Source organism: Cyprinodon tularosa, unplaced genomic scaffold (genome assembly GCF_016077235.1).
Source record: "Cyprinodon tularosa strain WSP-4 unplaced genomic scaffold, ASM1607723v1 ctg282, whole genome shotgun sequence".
Classification (NCBI taxonomy): domain Eukaryota; kingdom Metazoa; phylum Chordata; class Actinopteri; order Cyprinodontiformes; family Cyprinodontidae; genus Cyprinodon; species Cyprinodon tularosa.
In genome coordinates, this window is record NW_024038988.1 from 512,683 (window position 1) to 532,602 (window position 19,920).

The window sequence follows — 19,920 nt, forward strand, 5'->3', positions numbered from 1 at the left end:
TGACTGTTTCTTTGTTTAAACAGTTGTTTGCTCCCCCCCCCATGGATGCCCTCTCATCGCCACGCAGACAGATACGCCGATCAGATGCATGTGTTGCGCAAAAGCCGGGTCCCCTCGCGCTCCTCTCCTCCGCGGTGTCGTGGGAAGTGATGGAGGATTGTTTTTGTGTTTGTCCACCTGCTGTCAGTTTTGTTACACTGCTGACGGCCGGCCATGCGGGATCCTCTCCGGTTGGACACAAACGGAGCCCAGATTTTGCTCAGATGTTTCTAAAGGAGAAACTTACAACATAGGATATAAACCGACAGGGAGAATTTAATCTTTATTCCGAATGCAGAGAGATGCGTGATGAGCAATAATGACGCGCCAATGTTTTTATCAGAAACTTTAGTAAGTATATGAACGACATGCGGCGTTCTCATCCTCCTCTCTGAGCTTCCTGATCCAAATCAGATGTGAATCTAAGGGACGGTGGAGCAGCTCCTCAGTGGCAACAGGTTATTTGCAAGCAGATTTAATTTAAAGCGCATAACTGCTAGAAATAGTATCCAAGCAGTCCTCTGTGGTCACAATATTCCTCACAGATCCCGCGGTAGTTTTAGGTCTATTCATTGATGTAGTTCTTGTCTATAATGGAGAAAAATTATTGGTAGTCATGATAAAAAGAACTTTAAATGATCTGCTTCCAGTATTTGACTTTGTATCTCTGCAGATCCTAAAGCTTTTCCAAAACCAGAGCTTTGTTTGCTTTAAGGTTGAAAGAATGTAATAAACTGCTCTTTAGAAGAAGGTTTATGAATTAATATGCATATAAGGCAAATTGTTGTTAGTATGAGGTCAAAATAGCCCCATTTACACTACCCTTGAAGAACCGATCCATGCAGAGACCGGTCCGAGCTCGGATCAGTTAACCAGGCCGAGCTCGGTTCTGACGACCGTTTACACATCACGCTATCTCTGTCCCTCGCCTCCTAGTGACGATCTGCGGTATTACTGCCAGTATTGAAGGAGGAAATCAAGCAGTTGGTGGCGGTAATGCACCAAAAGTTTGCCAACCGCCATAAAACACAAGAAGAAGAAGATGAAGAAGGAGGGAATCAAGCAAATCAAAATGGCGGCGTCCGTCACATTCAGAAAGTTATGCTTGATTATTATTGCTGTACTTCGGTGTTATTATTTAAAATGCTGCGTGGAGAAGATTTCGATTGTTTATAGTTGAAGAAGTTGTTCTTCTTCTGTTTCTGGAGGGCCATTACCGGGCATTACAGTTTAGTTCCACCCTTGTCTCTGCAACGCCTCCACTTATCACCAAATCAGACATACTAAGAAAACCATACAAAGAAAAATAGCTGCAAAAAAGACTTAGCACTGGTTATGTTGGGGCTTTAAAACTGATTTGTTTTGTTTCCTGCCAAAACAAAGTTTGTGAATTCAGTTAAATAATTGTTAAAATATATCTGTCATTTGTGTGTTTTTAGCTTTCTTCCTGTATGGGAAGCTTTTCACAATTTGAAACATTAGTGCTGTGGTTTATGTTAAAATAAACCTTTGGGTTAAGTTTTCCCAAGCGGGTTTTTTGTTTTTTTGGTCTTAAATTTTTATTTCAAGTGGCATTAAAAAGTCTCAAAAAGTCTTGAATTTAACTTGCCTTATGCTGTAGGAACCCTGATGCAATTTCAGACAAAAATTGCTCCTAAAACCTCTGAACGTAAGGAGTTTTAGAGGTAAAGGCTATCTCCAAGCAGCTTGATGTTCCTCTGACTACAGCTGGACTTATTATTGAGAAATCAAAGCTTCATGGACTGTAGCTAACCTCACTGGACGTGGCTGCAGCAGGAAAATTGATGACAAATCCAAGAGATGGATAATGAGAATGTTAACTGAAGAGCCCTGAAAAAGAGATTAAATGTGAACTTCAACGTTTTCTTTTCCATTCTCTTCAACAAAATTCTTTTTTTTTTCAACTGGGGTTGAAGAAAGAACTGAAATAAAACACCCTGCAGGGATTTCTAGCAGGAATATCCAGCTTTGGATTCAGATTAGCTCAGCTTGTTTTAATTAATAAACATTTTACAGAATTTCAACCAATCTGCAATTTAAAATCTAGGTTTTAAAGGGGAAGGGAGATTTTCTTTTTGTCTCTTAGTAAAACACAATGATGACTGGATTCTTATTTAGGTTTACAAACAGACTGCTGGTTCCTACTGTAAGATTAATGCTCTCAAGTCCTGATCGCTGAGCAGCACCTGCTCTGTTTGCGTTCTCGGATCTGTTGCTCTTAATTTTCTCCTGCAAGTCGGGGAAACTAGTTTTACCTCTGCTTGCTCGCATGCGTTAAACCCGGGATCAAAGCGCCTTGTCAGACCTACTTTCATGTGTGTGGAAGTGATGATGTCCAACTGGCCTTTGCAGAGTCTCTGATTGCGTTCCTGGTTTTCATCAAATCAGGCCCCACGCACAGCGCCGTGTCAGCCTATAGGGGTCAGCAACTCTGCTTCCACTTAAAAGACCAGATCTGAATGAATATATCTGCGTGTCACGAACCCATTCTTATTGTTGCGGCTGGTCGGGAGCGTTCAAACAAAGTCATTGACGTCGATTTTAAAACCTGAGCTGATGGCTATTGGACTAAAGTATGACAACACCTCCGTGTAGAAATGATGGTATCTGAGGCTCAGATGATGACTGATTGTCCGACGGTCTGACTTCAAAGAGTCTGCACATACATACTGTGAAATAGAGGAGAAAAAAAACAATCACTGGTTTTCACTCTGCTTCGCACACATAAAGAAATACCCAGATGGTATCCCTCACGCCACAGCCGTAGCCTCTCGGTGCTCCATTGCGTCATGGAATCAGACACACCATGTGCATCCCTGATCTTGGCTCAGAACATGCAAAGTGCGATTCCTGAGACGGCCGTCGGCTCAGAGAGCGCCTCCCCTCTGTTACTCAGAGGCCCGGCGCGGCGAGCCGTCCACCACGTGGGTGGGTTGCTGCGTATGTGTCGCTGTTTCAGGTTGCAGGAGACCACAGCCTCGTCGGCTCACTTTCTTTTCTTTCTTTTTTTTACGACTTTCTCCGCACCATCGCCAGATTTTAACCATGAACACATGTGATGACTGTTTACAAAACATGGAAGTTTAATCAAAACCTCTTTCAATTTTATCCAAACTGTTTGCATGGTGTCATTTGCTTATACTCACAAGCCCGGCCTCTAGACAATGGTTATACATTTTTTTCTAAGGAGCAATTAGGAGCGTGGTTTACCTCATTTTGACATTTAGTTTGGTGAGAATGCATTTTAAAGCTAAAGTTTGCTGGCCGCCATATGTACAACAAGAAATTACCTCTTTTTCTTTTTTTCTATAAAGCTTTATTACACCACATACACAATAGGCTCCTAATCAAAATATGAAGCGGTTGTCTTCCTTTTTGCTTTGTATATATAGCCCCAGATTTAAGAATGTGACCTTTCTCCTAATTTGTTTCATTATTTAATTTTAGTGAAACGCAGACGGTCACAAGCTTAAATCGTCTCTGCTCAAAGAAACCCCAAAGGAAGGCTTTTTGCTTTTGTGTTTGTATCTATGGATACAAACATTCAGGCAACATTTATTGACTCCCTTGGTTCAGATGTGTAAAAAGCCTTAAAGGAAGCATATTAGTTAATTTAATAACGGTAGAATAAAATCAAACTAGAGCTCAAATTATTTTTCAGTCAGTACCAGTTTAATTGTCATCCTTTTTTGCAGTTTTTTTTTCCAAGAAAACAATAAAACCAATAAAAGTTTGCCAACTTCTTTCATAGAAATTTCATAAGTTTTAAGGGTAATAACCGGGTGGATTAATTAGGCTATTAACAGCTCGGCAAAGGATCACCTGTTGGCTTGATTAGTCTAGAATGACTCAAGATGTTAAGAAGAAAATGTCTGATATGGTGACTCCTTGTTAACAGGAAAAACTTCCAGTAGAACCAGAACCAGGCTCAGAGTGAGCAGCCATCTGCCGAGGCCTAATGGGGGTTTAAAGAGACAGAAGCAGTCATAGAAAAGAAGTGATCTATAAAAACCTGTCTATGTTAGAAATGGTAATGGAAGAATGAAACAGTTAGGCAGATGAGGTCTGAGCCAGTTTTCATGTCAGACGGATGAAAGGCAGCACATACTATTACAGGGTTCCCGCGGGTCCTTAAAAAGTCTTAAAAGGCATTGAATTCTTCAAAATAAAACTAAGGCCTTAATTGGTATTAAAATGTCTTAAATAAGTCTTTCGTAGGTCTTAATAAAAAAAAAAATCATAAATAGGATCATTTTTATTAAGATTTATTTTTGTAATCTAAATAAAACGTTAAAATTGACAATTTTTCGTTTTTTTTAATAACGACTCGCCATTATTGGTTCCGTCCCGATAGCGGAACCAATATAAGCGTTGTTGCAGCCGGGACATTTGGGAGATGCACCATTTACTTTTTTCTGGAAAATATGAGCAAGTGTAAATGTAACGAAAATTGTCTCCAGCCAAGAGTTTTCTCCATGGATAAAACCAGGGAACATACATGAGGCTCAGTGGATTTAGTCATTCAAGCTCAGAACGATGCGAAATAAGGCAGTGGAGTCGCACATGCGAAGCGCGAAACACAAAGCTTCAAAATGGAGTTACCGAGAAACAGCCGGTATTTCTCAGTTTAGTTCCACCCTTGTCTCTGCAACTTATCACCAAATCAAACATACTAAGAAAACCATACAAAGAAAAATAGCTGCAAAAAAAGACTTAGCACTGGTTATGTTGTGGCTTTAAAACTGATTTGTTTTGTTCCCTGCTAAAACAAAATTTGTGAATTCAGTTAAATAATTGTTAAAATATATCTGTCATTTGTGTGTTTTTAGCTTTCTTCCTGTGTGGGAAGCTTTTCAAAATTTGAAACATTAGTGCAGTGGTTTATGATAAAATAAACCTTTGGGTTAAGTTGTAGCAAGCGGGTTTTTCTTGTGTTTCTCATGAATTTGGTCTTAAATTTTTATTTCAAGTGGCATTAAAAAGTCTTGAATTTAACTTTCCTTATGCTGTAGGAAGCCTGTAAAAGCTGAACCACAGGTATGTCTAGGAGAGAAACAGGACTATCATCTATGATTGAAGGTGTATTTCCCTCCAGGGTGGAATCGCAGCCATTAAAAAGCAGAGTATAAAGTAGAGTTAGAACTAAAATTCTGCAGAATTGGAGATAAAAGCCCCCATGTCCTCCAGCAGGCTAAGTCTATAGCAGCAAAACTATAGTTAGGTCAGGATAACGTCTATTTTAAGTTTTATTGGAGGGACTGTGCTACTGTGAGCCCTTTTTACCTTAATTAACCACTTTTAACATTTTTGGATTATATGACATCATGGATTCTTGGAAATATCAGGGAGTATTAGATCGTAACCAATGTGGTAAATAGGATCGTCAGTGGTCGTCCAAAACCGACCAACTGACCAAATCAGCCCAGAAATGCTTCATCAGGGCAACAGCCAGATGGCTTCTCTCTAAATGCCCCAACCTTTTGAAATGTAATCTATGTTTAAACCTGAACAGAGAGCTTCTACAAAAAAGTACAACTTATTTAGATGGGATTTCCTTATTCTTTATTGCCAAGTCAAAATATATGAACCTAAGTTAAAGGTTTGGTCTTTCTCAATATTATGGTACCGCAAGACACATTTGGTTTCAGGGTTTTTACACCATTGCTCTATCTGTGTCAGCAAGTATGCGGGGGATTGTATGGTGTCATTCATTGTTGGTCTGCTGTTTATAAGAAGTTTCACTCTTACCTTCAGACGACCTGTTTGTTTTGGTCACACACAGCATCTAAATATGTAAGGTGGGCGTCAGCCAGCAGTAAACACAGGAAACAGATCTTATCAGCCTTTGGCCACAGTTGGCGTCAGTGGCGTGCAGTCAGTCCGTCATTGTTTACAGCTAGACATGCAAACTAGCTGTGACAGACCCAGGGTGGATTTTTGTTAAGATGATGAGGTTTAAAACAAAGGGCTGCAAAATAACTAATCCCCACAGACTAAGTGTAAAACGATGGTCTGATATCAGATGATTATGATTCCATTGTTTCGTAAATAATGTAAAATAAACAAAAGGGTTTCTGTTAATGCCGAAAACAAAACGGGACCGAGTTGTTGTGTTGCGTTATCAGCACCTCTGCGTCTTCCTCTTGTTGTATTTTTGTGTCACTCAGTGATGCGACAGGTGTTCCAACATCGGCCCTGCTCACATGTCACCGCGGCTCTTTATTCTCTGCCGTTTCTCTCTGTCAGCCTGACCTCAAACTCACACCCCCTCTATTTACCTGACCAGGTGTGATGAGTGGGCACAAGGCTGATGCCAAAGCACTCAACCCCTTAATCGACACTACAGTGTGCTTTAATGTGCTCTAGGTACTCGAGGTAGTTTGTTATCAAGAAGTAAAATGAAAATCTTACTTTATTTATATTCTTACAATAAAAATCCTAAATAAGTAGCTCGTGTTTGTCTTTAGTCCTATAATGTTTTTTCCCCAGACCTCCTTAAAGACAATATATTGATTTTCTCCCTCTCTTCCTGTGTAGTTCGGCCAATAGCAGTTTTCATACCTGTTTCTGAAACTTTAAAGGTATACTATGCAACAGGTGTTGATTTTCCAGCGAGGCTCCCCCTGGAGGGCGAAAGTAAAAGTGCACTGTCATAAATATGCTCAGCTGTTCTCCTGGTTTCTCCGTCAAGCCAGGCACGGTTGTTTTGAGCTTAGCAGACAGGCGAACGCAACGAATCACCATGTCTACTGCGGTAGAGAGCCCTTTTCCTCTTTCTTGCCTGCTCCAACATGGGCTTTTGCTGTTTTCTCGCTGGTTCCGCCATGATAACTGCACAAATATCGCCACTGCGCTAGCAACGAGCATGCCTTTCACTGGGGGCGTGTAGCAGTTCTCGCCGTAAAGCAAGACCGACTCTCGCGATGCACGAGATTTCTGAGCCTGTGGGTGCGGGCCGAGGGCTCCTGCAACTGCAGGTACGGAATTTCCCCAACAGACCACCAGGGCGGCCGACAAAAACCTTTGTTCGACCTGAAATGACTCATTTAATCATCCAAAACGTTATGGAACACATTAATTAACTGAAAAATGTTGCATAGTATGCCTTTAAAAGCCAAGTGCGATTTTACTTCAGCATCTCTTCTGTAACGGGATCATGTCTCGGTTGGATGAGTCCGACCTGCTGGCACAGGTATAATCGTCTTTTCCACAAAACAATAACACAGCCTCATATATCAGTTATTTTATTGGCAGATATTTAGTTTTAAAGCCAATATCAGTGGATACCAATAGAGTAAAAATAGCTCCTCTTTATTTAGTTTAACATCAATCTGAATCTGAGGCTCATTAGAGAACATGGATGAGCAAAAGGCAGAATTAAGACCAAGAAAAACAGGACGGACCCAGGAGGAAGCCTAAATTCGAATGCTGTGACAACTAATCTTTAATAAAATGCCAAAGATCGGTGCTCACAGATCCAGTTCCTGAGGTTTGTCAGGGTAAGATGGTGTTAAGCTCAGAGGCCAAAATATTATGTAGACTTGTTAGTGGATGACCAAGTTACGGAGGAGGATTAAGGCCACTGAAAAAAAAAAGGTTAACGAATTTTTAAATTTTATTTCAGTTTAACATGGGAGGAAAAAAATTAGAATTCTGACTTTTTTCTCAGAATTCTGACCTTAATCTCGGAATTCTGACTTTTTTCTAAGAATTCTGACTTTTTTCTAAGAATTCTGACTTTTTTTCTTAGAATTCTGACTTTTTTTTCTCAGAATTCTGACGTTTTTTAATCAGAATTCTTACTTTAATCTCAGAATTCTGACTTTTTTCTCAGAATTCTGAAGTTAAACTCAGAATTCTGACTTTATTCTCAGAATTCTGAGTTTAATCTCAGAATTCTGACTTTTTTAATCAGAATTTTGGATCTTAATGTAGATGGGCACCATGAAGGAAGAGATGTGGGAGCACTCAGCTTCACTGACAAAGATGTGAGTTGTTTGAGGTGGCCAGTGACACATTGGTGGAAAATGACGGAATTAGGCAACTTTTTACGTGCCCGAGGCGTCCCCTCATTAATAGAGGAGCAGAAGGTCATTAAAACAAGAGAGCTAGTCTCTAAAACAGACATGGCTATGGCTTGATGCTAACATGTTTGTTATCTGTCAGAATTCTGAGATTAAAGTCAGAATTCTGAGAAAAAAGTCAGAATTCTGACTTTTTTCCCATATTAAACTGAAATAAAATTTAAAAATCAACAAAAAAAGGAGTACAAACAATTAAAACTCTTAAAGTAAACTAGAATTCTTTGTGAAGAATTGTTTAACTTTCTGCTCCACACTCAACTTTATTGATAAAGCTTTTAAAACAACAGCAGCTCCCACAAAGGACTTTACATATCAGGTCAAGGTAAAATTCTATAAATGAATAAAACAAATGTGATAAAATTAATTAATTAAAACGATTAAAACCATATAAAAAAGAAAAATAAAACAAACCACAAATGCAAAAACAGGGATGCACAAAGCGTTTTTGTTTCCAGATAAAACTATGTGGGGAGTGATGGCCCAGTGCAGGGGTAGCTAATTAAAAATAAAGAAAATCAACAACCAGTAAAGGTCCGGAGTTATTTTTAATCATAATCTCTTACTTTAATTAGAATTTAACGCTGAAATAAAATGAGGTTTTTTGATGCATCCATGTTATACATTGAATTTTTAAATAGAAAATATAAAAAATGGAACGTTTTACCATTTTAAAATCTAAATTGTTTTTGAAGTGGAGAACAACAATCTTTCAGTTCGGTGTATATAGACAATTTCATGATTTACATATTTTATGAACCACCTGAACTGTCCGTTTGTTTTTTCTTTTTTCTGTCTTAATGTTGGCAGTGGGCTTTAGGCTGCCCTGCAAGGCTTTAAACCTGGGTTTAAATGGAGACTAAGCCATTCTCAAGCACATATCAAGGTGCTCATTCTGAGCCTGGATCCAGATTTATTTTTGATTCTGTTCATGGTGGAGAATCCTGCTTCACAGCAGCAGGTTGAGCCAAACATCCTCTAAATGTGCAGGGTCATCTTTGAGCACGCCATTTCACTTTTCTTTCACCTGTTCACCGCAGTTCTTCCAGCAGTCCACACTTTCTCTGCTTTCTCATCGTCTTCTCCTTCTTTCCCATCGCCCGGCTTGCCACAGGTTTGCCTGCTGTGTCTAAAAGTAGCAGCAGCAGCAACCCAGACTGACAGCTCATTGGCTCATTTGGATCACGTGCAGCCTGGAGCCGGACGCTCCCCAGGGCTTTACCGTATTAACAGGAGAAGCGACTCAAGTGAAATTAGACACTTGACGTCGGACAACATGCAGTAATTTATAAATGTTTTAAATCAAGCTGGGTCTGGATCTGAACCCTGGCCCGTTAATCCGTGACCTCTGGTCTAGTGGTTAGAGCAGTGCGCTTGTGCTGAGAAGGTTGCAAGTACCCGGTTCGATCCCAGTAGCCTGCACTCTCTGAGCAAGACCCGCATTTCACTTTTCCTCAGCGGGATGGGTTAAATGCAGTGGTAAATTTCTCCAGTGTGAGATCAATAAAGTTCATTATTATTATTCAAATATTATTATTATCATAAAGTCCCCATAAATTGCAGCAAGTATAATTATGGGTATGAACGCTTTAGCAATGCTGATGATGACGTAGCGTTCTGTGGTGGAGGGAAAACATCGATTTTAAGTTATTGAGGGTCAAACATTACCAGAAAATAAATATTGGTAACGAAAGACGGAGAGGAATGAAGGCGGACGTCAAGGGACAGACGGGAAGATGGACATGTTGGCTTCGATATGGCCCATAAGGCAGTATAAACAACACTTTGGAACAGAGATGAAGGCCGCTCCGAGGCCTTTGTTGACTCACTATGTCTGTGTATTTTGGTTTTTGTCTGTTTTGTTTGAGACTTCACGCTTTGCCGTGCCGAAAAAGACAAGTGTTTCAGAAAAGCAGGGCTAAATCTCATAACTTCTTCGTCCGTTTGTGGAAGAATGACCTTTTTAAGAGTTGGAACTCGAACAAATACAAGAAGCATTCTGCACCTCATCTATTCTTCCTTCGTCATTCTTTGTTTTATTTCATCGAAAGAATCATATGTTCAGTTCTAAGAGGGTTGAGCAGATTATCGGAGAAGGGAAAGGCCCAGAAAAAGGGGAAATTCCAGAGATAACTTTATCCAAGGTTGGAAGGGCCAGATTGACAGGCGGCTCAGTCCAAACAGCTCGATTTAGCCCACAGGAACTCAGTCTGAACTTCTGCACTGCAGGAAGACACACAGGAGAGGGAGTGTGAGGGGTGGAGGACATCTAAAGGTGCAAACACTGTACTCAGCCGAAAATAAATAGAGTTTAAGTTTTTTTCTTCAGGAATAAAGTGAAACAAGCCAAAGAAATCTGAATTTTCATGCTGCTGCTCCAACATTCTCAGTCAGGTAACCGTTTCCTGGGGTCTAGAACAGTTTGTGACGGGAGCTCCTGTTTGTACCGCTCTGCAGGTGTTTCGTGTGGCCAGCGTTTGTCTAGGCAGCCCTCCAGACACCATCTGCTGGGAGTACCGGGACAAGGACAAGAACTTCCACCGCTTGGGACCCCTCAGCCCCCAGGAGTTCTACAGGCAACATGTCAAACCGCTTTACAACATTCAGGACAAAGTACGCACCACATCAAACAGACCACAAAAACTTGAGCTACATTCTTTTAAAGCTGTTGAGTCTCTAAACTGAGGCGTCTCCTCCTCATCCTCAGGTCTGCCTCGTAAACGACCCCCGACCGCAGAACCCTTACGGGAAGCTGTACAGCGTGGAGTTCCTGGGGAACATGGTCGGAGGCCGCAGCACCCTGTACAACAACCAACCCATCCAGCTGCTTAAGAAGGCCGCTGCAGACTCCATTAAGGATGGAGAGGTGCGTGGGGACGGGCCGATATGAAAAAGCTTCAATGTTTGGAAATGTAAAAAATAAAATGTTTTTTTCTGTCTTCCTACTTTTCTCAGGCCGTGTGGTTCGGGTGTGACGTCGGAAAACATTTCCACAGCAAACTGGGCATTAATGATATGAATGTGTAAGTAGAATTAAAGGATGGCTCTCATTAAAGTAGAATAGAATAGAAAATCCCTTTATTGTCCCACAATGGGGAAACCCCAGTGTTTACAGCAGCAAAAAATCTTAGATTTAAATAAAAGTCCATTTTTGATTTAGATTTTCTTTACAAATAAAAATGGCAAATTTTTGCTTTTTATTTTGTTTATTCTGTTTTTACTTCCCCTATTCTTTATAAAATGGAGCTGAAGCTCGATGTGTTTGACCTCAGTCATCAGTTTTCATTTCTTCTGTGTTCTATCTTGACTCTCACTGTATTAGGGCTGCAACAACGAATTGATAAAATCGATAAAAATCGACATTCAAAAGCGTTGGCAACGAATTTCATCATCGATTAGTTGTGTCACACGATTAATGCGTCATCCGCCGCCGTCGTCATCACTGCCACTTGATTGAAACGCTCTCTATTGACCGATACCACAAACGCAAGCTGCGTCTCAATTCGCAGACAGCCTGCGCTTTGTAAAGCGAAAAAAGTCGTAACATTCAACTTTTGTAAAAACAAATGAACATGGCACAGAAGCACCACTGTTATGATGCAGCACCTGAAAAGAAAACATGCTGGAGCCTTCGATGGCAGTGAAGAGAGCTGATCAGCAGGGTGAGCGGCCATGTTTGTTTGGTTTTAAAGTGGGGAAACGTAACGTTAGTTTCTCAGGTAGCTCATCTGATGCTTTCCTTACCGTGTTAGTAGGTTACAGACAGTGATAAGGTTGGCTACTTATTTTCCTTTTAATTTCATTTGAATTAGCTTAAGCAGCGTTTATATTTTCTTTATAAAGAAATTAACTTGCAAATTATGAGGGCAAGGCTTTTAAAGTTTAAATCTTCTGGCAAAGATAAAGTAAAAAGTTCCTGCAGTTTATGGAAGTAAAGCAGAATAAAATCCAGCAAGATCAGTAATATGTCAATTAATTATATGCCACATTCCCTTGTAAATATCTGTCTTTGGAGGATGTGTTTTTTAGCACCCCTAGTTCTCTCATTTTTATTCCAAATTAGGGCTGGGCGATATAGAAAAAAAGCTTATCGATAAAAAAAAAATGCATATCGATCGATATCGATAATTATTGAAAAGATTTGAAACCATATTTTATGTGCAGCTCTGCCTGGACTTTTTATAATATTGCTAAATGATTCAATTTTTATAAAAAACACAAACACAGACTTCGAATTAAATCTTTATTTAACCAACTTTTTTAATCATAACTACGGAAGAGGATTAGGGCCGCTGGAAAAAAAAAAAAAGTTAACTGATTTTTTTTTTTTTATTTCAGTATAGTATGGGGAAAAAAGTCAGAATTCTGACCTTTTTCTCAGAATTCTGACTTTTTTCTCAGAATTCTGACTTTTTTCTCAGAATTCTGACTGAATTCTGACAATAAAAAAAAGTCAGAATTCTGAGATTAAAGTCAGAATTCTGACTTTAATCTCAGAATTCTGACTTTTTTCCCATGTTAAACTGAAATAAAATTTAAAAATCAGTTTACTTTTTTTTTTTTTTTCCAGTGGCCCTAATCCTCTTCCGTACATAACAGAATTGTTTTAAAGAAAAATAACTTAAGAGACCTGAGTTGTTATTAAATACTGACAAAGAATAAACTAAAGTGACCAGAAAAGTGACCAAAATAAATATAACAAATAAATAAATGCCCCCCTACCGTCGCCCCCATTTCCTGCTTTAATCTGAGTTATTAGTTTGAAGTTTCTGGCCCCTCAGCATTTTTCTCTCAATTGTTAAAACTACGTGGGAAACTGCCCAGAACTGAAAATATATATATATTTTCCCGAAATTCCCGAAGATTCCTCGGAGGAGAGCCGCGCTGAGGCCTACACAGCTCGTACTCCTGCCGCTGTGAGCGGCGGAGATGATAAAAAAAAAAAAAAAAAGTTGGTTGTGTTATCAGACTGGTTTCACTGGTTCCCGACACATTTTCCAGATGACTGTGGTTTGTTTTTTGTCCGACTTGCCATGACCGAAATACTGCCAGACTGCCGAACTACAAAAACCCTTCTTTGGAACAATTTCCTCCGCCTCTCCTTGCTGCGACATCTTCATGTGCTCTGTGTTGTGGTTTAAGAGGGCGGCGCTTGGTGACGGCGTGCCTGGGTCCGCAATTGTGATTGGTTGGGAGGAAGCAGTGACTAGCATAAACCTACATGCTAGGCTACAATGAGAAGGAAGGAAAACTGCGTTTCTTTTTTATCGAACTTTTATCGACCCTCTTTTTTTCTATTGCGCCACATGTCTATCGATCGATATATATCGTTATTGAATTATCGCCCAGCCCTATTCCAAATACTATTTATAATTTGAATCACAGGGCTATTTTTATCTCTATGGTTCAGTATTTTCTCAAGTAGCAACTTTAACTGCTATACTTTCCTGTCTTAAAAGGCAGAACTCTTCTAGTCTAAAAAAACCTCATTTGTTGAAATGGGGGGGCCTATTATTTATTTTAAAAACAAAAATGTCTTTTTTTGCGCTTTATGAAACAAAGTACCCTATATTTTGTGGATGTACAGCTACATTTCTCATGTAAGTTTGAGTAGTTTTAAGACAAACATTTATTTTTCATATTGCACCAGTACAGTTAATGAGCAACCTGTACTTGTGTGCTTGTTTGTTCTGTCTAAAATGTTTATTTTGGAATAAAGAGGTTAATATAAAAAATATTTTTTGTCCGATTCATCGATTAATCGAAAAAATAATCGGCCGATTCATCGATTTTTAAAATAATCGTTAGTTGCAGCCCTACACTGTAGCTCACTGTACTGATTTCCCTTCCTCCCCGTCACGTTTGATGAGCTTTAGGGTGAATATGCAGTTTTTAGTCTCTTACAAGAAAAAGTTTTTCCACCATTTGTTTATTTTGTTAACTATGAACTAACCCTCAAAAAAACCTAAATACAAGAAAGTCAAATAGGTGTATTTTCCCTTTTTTGAGCAGGTAGGTAAGACAATTTCCCAATAATTTCAGATTATTCATATTCAAAAATATTATTTTAATTGCATAACATACAAATATCCTATTTTAAGTGCAGATCATGTTATTTATCTGCAAAACTTAAGAAGACAAATATGCATAATAAGAAATTAATACTAATCTTTAGGTCAGATTTAGCCGTGCAGAGAAAAAGAGTTAAATCTAAGACTAAACTGAGAATACGTTCCTTAAAATAGGTGTATTTACCCTTAAATTGATCAGGACCATAAAATAAGATATTATGCAGTTTAAATAATAATAATTTGGTTGATAAATCAGCTTATGACACTGGAAAACGATCTAGAAATAAGTAAAAATGTCTTAACTTAAGTGTTTTTCCCTTAATTTGAGTAGGCTAATGAGAAGGTTTGCCAATGGAATGAGTATTTTTAGTCTTATAATTAGATAATTAGATAATATGCACTTAAATAAAACAATGCAATTGTATTTTCTCATTTTAAATGTAAATTGTCTTGTTCTATTGGCAAAGTGTCTCTTTTACCTCCCCAATCTAAGAACAAATGCACTTATTTTAACAAAAAAATGAGTTATCTAGATTTCAGTTTCAAGTTAGGTGAAACAGGTTTATTTTAAGAAAAATGAGCTTCTATTTTATTGTTTGCAGTGTTCCTATCATGGCTGTAAAATGTTCAATAAACAGTTCTAGACTGGTGCTTCAAATCCAAACGAAATATATTCAGGTTTGTGGTTTTAAACTGAAAAGAAAATAGTTTTGCAAGACTCGGTATAAGCTGTCAATCCCTCCTCGGAGGAAACGCGGCTCATCTGTCTGAGTTGCTGGCGCCAGGCTTAAATCCCCCCCCCCCCCTCAAACTAAACCTGCGTGGTGCCTGAACAGCTGCTCTGATCTCTGCTGAAGTTCATCTTTCAGGTAGATCAGCTTTAGTGTCTGGACTTGGTGCCTAACGTAGCTTAGTTTCCTCATTCATGCTCCAGATTTGGAGAAACGGAGATGAGCTTAGCTAATCTCAGATCTCAGACTTGTGCTTTCGTCTTCTCCCTTAATCCTAGAAGAATAGGTTGAAGGATTACTTTGAAGATGATCATATGACAAGATGATATTAGTGCTGTGAGGAAGCCACCCGTGAGTTTGGACCGTAAACTCTCCTGGTTCCTCTGCAGGTTCAACCATGAGCTGGTGTTTGGAGTGTCTGTAAAGAACCTTTCAAAGGCAGAGAGGCTGATATACGGCGACTCCCTCATGACGCACGCCATGATCCTCACTGCTGTTACGGACAAGGTACACTCCCACAATCCTACGCTCCAGGAATGTGACAAACTCGTACGTGCAGCACAGACTAACCACAAGGGATACACACACATTGAGAATTTCCCGAGGTTTTACTGTTTGTTTACTCTGCTCTAATCTGCAGCAGTTTTATTTTTTTTTTTCATAATTCTGTCAGTTTCCTCCGTTGTAAGCAACCCCAGCTGTCCGGTCACTCTCTCCCCTTCTCACTCTCATCTCCCCCTCTCTTCTGTCTCCCTCTCAGGATGAGAAAGGTTTTGAAAAATGGCGGGTGGAGAACTCCTGGGGCGATGACCGTGGAAACAAAGGTAAAAACCCAAAGTCTCGATCGATCCTCTGAAATGTGTTGGAAACGGAAACTCCTCCTTTCTCCAGAACGCGGCCCAGTAACGCAATTTTCCAGCAAAGTCGTCCGTTCCGATACCGACCCATGATTCTCCTGTTTATACGTATTCAATTAAAACCTGTTACAGCGCATTTGGGCTAATAAAATAAAAAAACAAACCAACAGATGTACATTTCTGTGGGATTCTTCCTGTTTTTTGTACAGAAAGCATTTTATAAAGTCGGATCAGCTGCATTACGCAAGAGGCCACATGCGTTGAGCCGTAGCTGGATGATTGTTTAACGCTGCTTTGGAAATTGGATTTGGGAACGGGGAATGTAAATATCCGTGGTCTCTGATCAAAATCTGAATTTCAGACCACGGTTCAGGCGCAGACATGGAGGCTTGGAGCAGCTTTGTTTTTCTAAACTCGTTTGTGATTTTGATGTTTCTTTTGTTCCGCTGCAATATTAGTGAGAGATCTTCAAGCAAAGAGGGAGAAGAAATTAAGAAAAAAAAGTAATGTTTTGTTTTTTTCTCATTAGAATCATCCAATTAGCTTTATTATCAGACAAAAATAACCTTGGTAAATACAACAGAGCATTTGTTTTGCTTTTAGGTTTGATTTGTTAATATTTTTTTTTTTTTTTTTGTTTAAGCTGAGAGTCATGAAATATTTGTTATGAAAATAACATCAGCTTCAAAAATTGGAGCACGTCACAGATTAGTTAGACTGATAAAGATAATCAGGACTGGGATTACCGTAATTTCCGTGACTTTTTCCCCATTTTTCGACAATTTTTCAACCTTGCGGCTTATATAACAATGCGGCCTATCTATGGACTTTTACAGCTAACGGCCACTAGGGTAATACGGTGCCTAAATCTATGGATTTTACCATCCACCATGCTGATGTCACATTTGCTTCAACACACAAGTAGCCGTGCGCGCAGGAATGTGGACGTCCACCGGAAGCAGACTCCGAGAAAGACGGACATTGCGAGCACAAGACAGTTTGTGTGACACCCTCATAATGGAAAACAAACGTTGAAATGCGTATGATGCAGCTTTTAAGTTAAAGGCAGTCGATTTGGCAGTAAACGAAGGAAATAGAACAGCTGCACGTAACCTTGGAATCAACGAGTCAATGGTGAGGTGTTGGAGACGCCAGCAGGAAGAATTGTCTCAATTCAAATGTGTTGAAATGTTAATAAATAGGCGCTTCCCCAAACAGTTGCCTCTTTCCCGACAATCCTCTCTGTGCACGAACCATATGGTAATTAAACATAAAAAACCTGCAGCTTATAGTCCGGTGTGGCTTGTATATGTACAAATCATGCAATTTAGCTTCTGCGGCTTATATTCAGGTGCGGCTTATAGTCCGAAAATTACGGTAACTTAAAATAACTTTGTCAGTCAATCTCTCGTGTCATTATGGGAATTCATTTAAAGGTAAAGTCCGGTCAGGAAGGAAAAATCAATGGATCATTATCTGTACCTAAATGAATTTAGCGTTAATTGGTAAAAAAAAATAAAAAGTAAAAATAATTTCCGTCACAACCACTGAGTCTGAGAGCGGCCATTTTTGCCCAAATATAGAAACCCCTCCCTCCTGCCATCTTCCAGCAGTGACGTCACGGTGCGGTAAGCCTAGCGCCATTCTCCCCATTTACAAGCAAAATCAATGGGAACAACTAGACACATCTGCAATCAACAACAATTATTGAAGATTTCCAGAGGACTTCACCATTGAATTTCCCCAGAGCTATAGTGAAACTGACAATGCCCACGTGCATGGCAGCCGAACAAGACAATTTACATTTAAAATAAAAAAAAACAATGATTGCATTGTCTTATTTGAATTGCATATTATCTTATTTTAAGGTTGAAAATACTCATTTTGTCAAATCATTATATATCTACTCAAATCAAGGGTAAAAACCCTTAATTTAAGAATGTTTTACTTGTTTCTAGATTGTTTTTGCAGTGTGGCTGCTGAGAATTTCTAGTCAAATTAAGGAACAATTTACACTGCAAAAACGATCTAGAGATAAGTCAACATGTCTTAAATTAAGTGTATTTACCCTTAATTTGAGTAGAAAAATGAGATGATTTGTCAATGGAATGAGGATATTTACTCTTAGAATAAGATAATTAGATAATATGCACTTGAAATAAGACACTGCAATTGTTTTTTTTTCTTATTTTAAATGTAAATTGTCTTGTTCCATTGGCAAGGTTTCACACTTACCTCCTCAATTCAAGGAAAAATGCACTTATTTTAAGAAAAAAAATGACTTTTGAGTTTTTTCCAGTGTTGCCAATGAACTGATATTATTGCACCACTTCAACAGTAAATGTATATTTTTGGGTTAAATCAGTTTTTGCAAAAGTAAGGTAAAAAGATTTTTCCTTTAAATGTAAAAGTTGAAGCTACTTTTAACTTTGTTTTATCAGTAATATTACATGCTGTGCTTTAATCTCTTTCTTTATCCTTTGATCCCCCGACCCCACGTGCGTCGAAGCTTCTTTATACATCAGTAATCACCTGTACCGTCTCGCGCTGACAGTCAGACAGCCGTGGCTTTTTTTTCCTTCGTTTTGTTTCAGTCCAGTTGCACAGAAACTTTTTTTTAAGTTAATCCTTCAGTGAAAACAAACCCTGATCCAGAGCTTTAAGTCAAAGCTGGATAGTAATTATAGTCTTCTGTCTCTTAGATATCTTTACGGTAATGTGTGCCTTACCGATGGCAATAAATCAACAAAAATGGAGCAAAAGCAGAACAAAAACAATTGACTATTCTTTAAATCACAGGAGGAGGAATAACGATAAATGAAACGGGTTGAACTCGGTTCTGTTAGTGTTCCAGCTATTTTTCATTATTATTCCAGCAGTTTCTTCATCTCCCACCGCCTCTTATCTCCATCTCTGGCCTCTAAAACTATGAAGTATATCAGGTTAGCCGTGCATGGATGGCTAACACACACATGTAAGTGTTTAGTATATTCAGTACTGTACTTAATATTAGCTGGAGCCCAGAACTATGACTATGGGGGAAACATTTGAAGGCTCCCTGTCAAATCAGATTTCTATCATGCAGATCTTATCCATAAACACCATAGAAGACAGCAGGAAAACGACTACGCCCCCAGCTAAAGAGAGTTATCTATCGAGGCTGTAGCTTATGGGAATAGGAGCTGATGTGGGGAAACTTGTTTCTTCTTGAGGAGAAAGAGAAGAAGCGTATAGCTGGTTGGAAAATAAAAAGTTCAGGCCGAGGTTGAAGTAAAAACAAAAGCCTGTAGATTTGGTGGTGATTTAGGAACAATGGCAGAGGAAAAAAAATCCCATTTATTTAGAGGTTCAGGGTGAGGAAGGAGAAGTTCCAGAGAGGGGAGCGTTTTCTAAAACCTAATGCCTCCCCTGAGGTCTCTGGATTTTCCTGCTGGCCCTGAAGGGGTCTCTCATGAGAGATTTAGATTTCTGTTCCTTCGTCTCAGATGCTATAACGGCTCCTCTCTCTCTCCACAACTCATTTTTACTCCGCTTTCAGACACATTATTGGCCGTTAGCGCCGTCGGGTTTTATTTTACAATTTAAAAACAACCTTTGGCCGAGTAGGGTCTAGCACATTTAATCATTTCTCCCATCGTAGCCTTTAAATTCTTTGACAGATAAAGAGGAAGTCTTAATTTCCTCCCAGCGCTGCTCTGTTGTTAAATAAACACTGGATAAATGGTGAATTTTCATTAGCGTACCAGTATGTTCTCAGTCCATCACTGTTGTTCTCATCCAGTTATCTGTCCCTGCTCCTCAAATTAAAGGCCTACTTTCATTTCCTTTAAAATAGCACATGGAACTGTTGGCATTAAAGCCCCAACATTAGGAGCTTAGCACCACCTGCCTCATGCTGTGCAAGTCACCTTCATTTCCTCCAAGGCAGGCTGTAGCCAATGGGTGCGCGGCAGTGTTAATTTCGTCATTTAGACTAAGACTTAGTCAAATTTTAGTCATTTTAGTCAAGACCGTACACTGGAAAAAATTGAAATCTAAATGAGTCATTTTTTCTTGAAATAAGTGCCTTTTGTCTTGGATTGAGGAGGTAAAAGAGAGATTTTGCCAATGGAACAAGACA

The 19,920-nt window shown here is 39.2% G+C and overlaps 1 protein-coding gene across 1 annotated transcript in view; it reads left to right on the forward strand.

Annotated features, from left to right (window-relative positions):
- Positions 1-19,920, forward strand: part of blmh (bleomycin hydrolase) — a 48,037-nt gene that overhangs the window by 18,763 nt on the left and 9,354 nt on the right. The window contains exons 7-11 of the mRNA XM_038290514.1: positions 10,599-10,754; positions 10,849-11,007; positions 11,097-11,164; positions 15,333-15,450; positions 15,704-15,767. Of these exons, the coding sequence (XP_038146442.1) occupies positions 10,599-10,754; positions 10,849-11,007; positions 11,097-11,164; positions 15,333-15,450; positions 15,704-15,767 (565 nt within the window). The remainder of the gene's footprint in view (positions 1-10,598; positions 10,755-10,848; positions 11,008-11,096; positions 11,165-15,332; positions 15,451-15,703; positions 15,768-19,920) is intronic.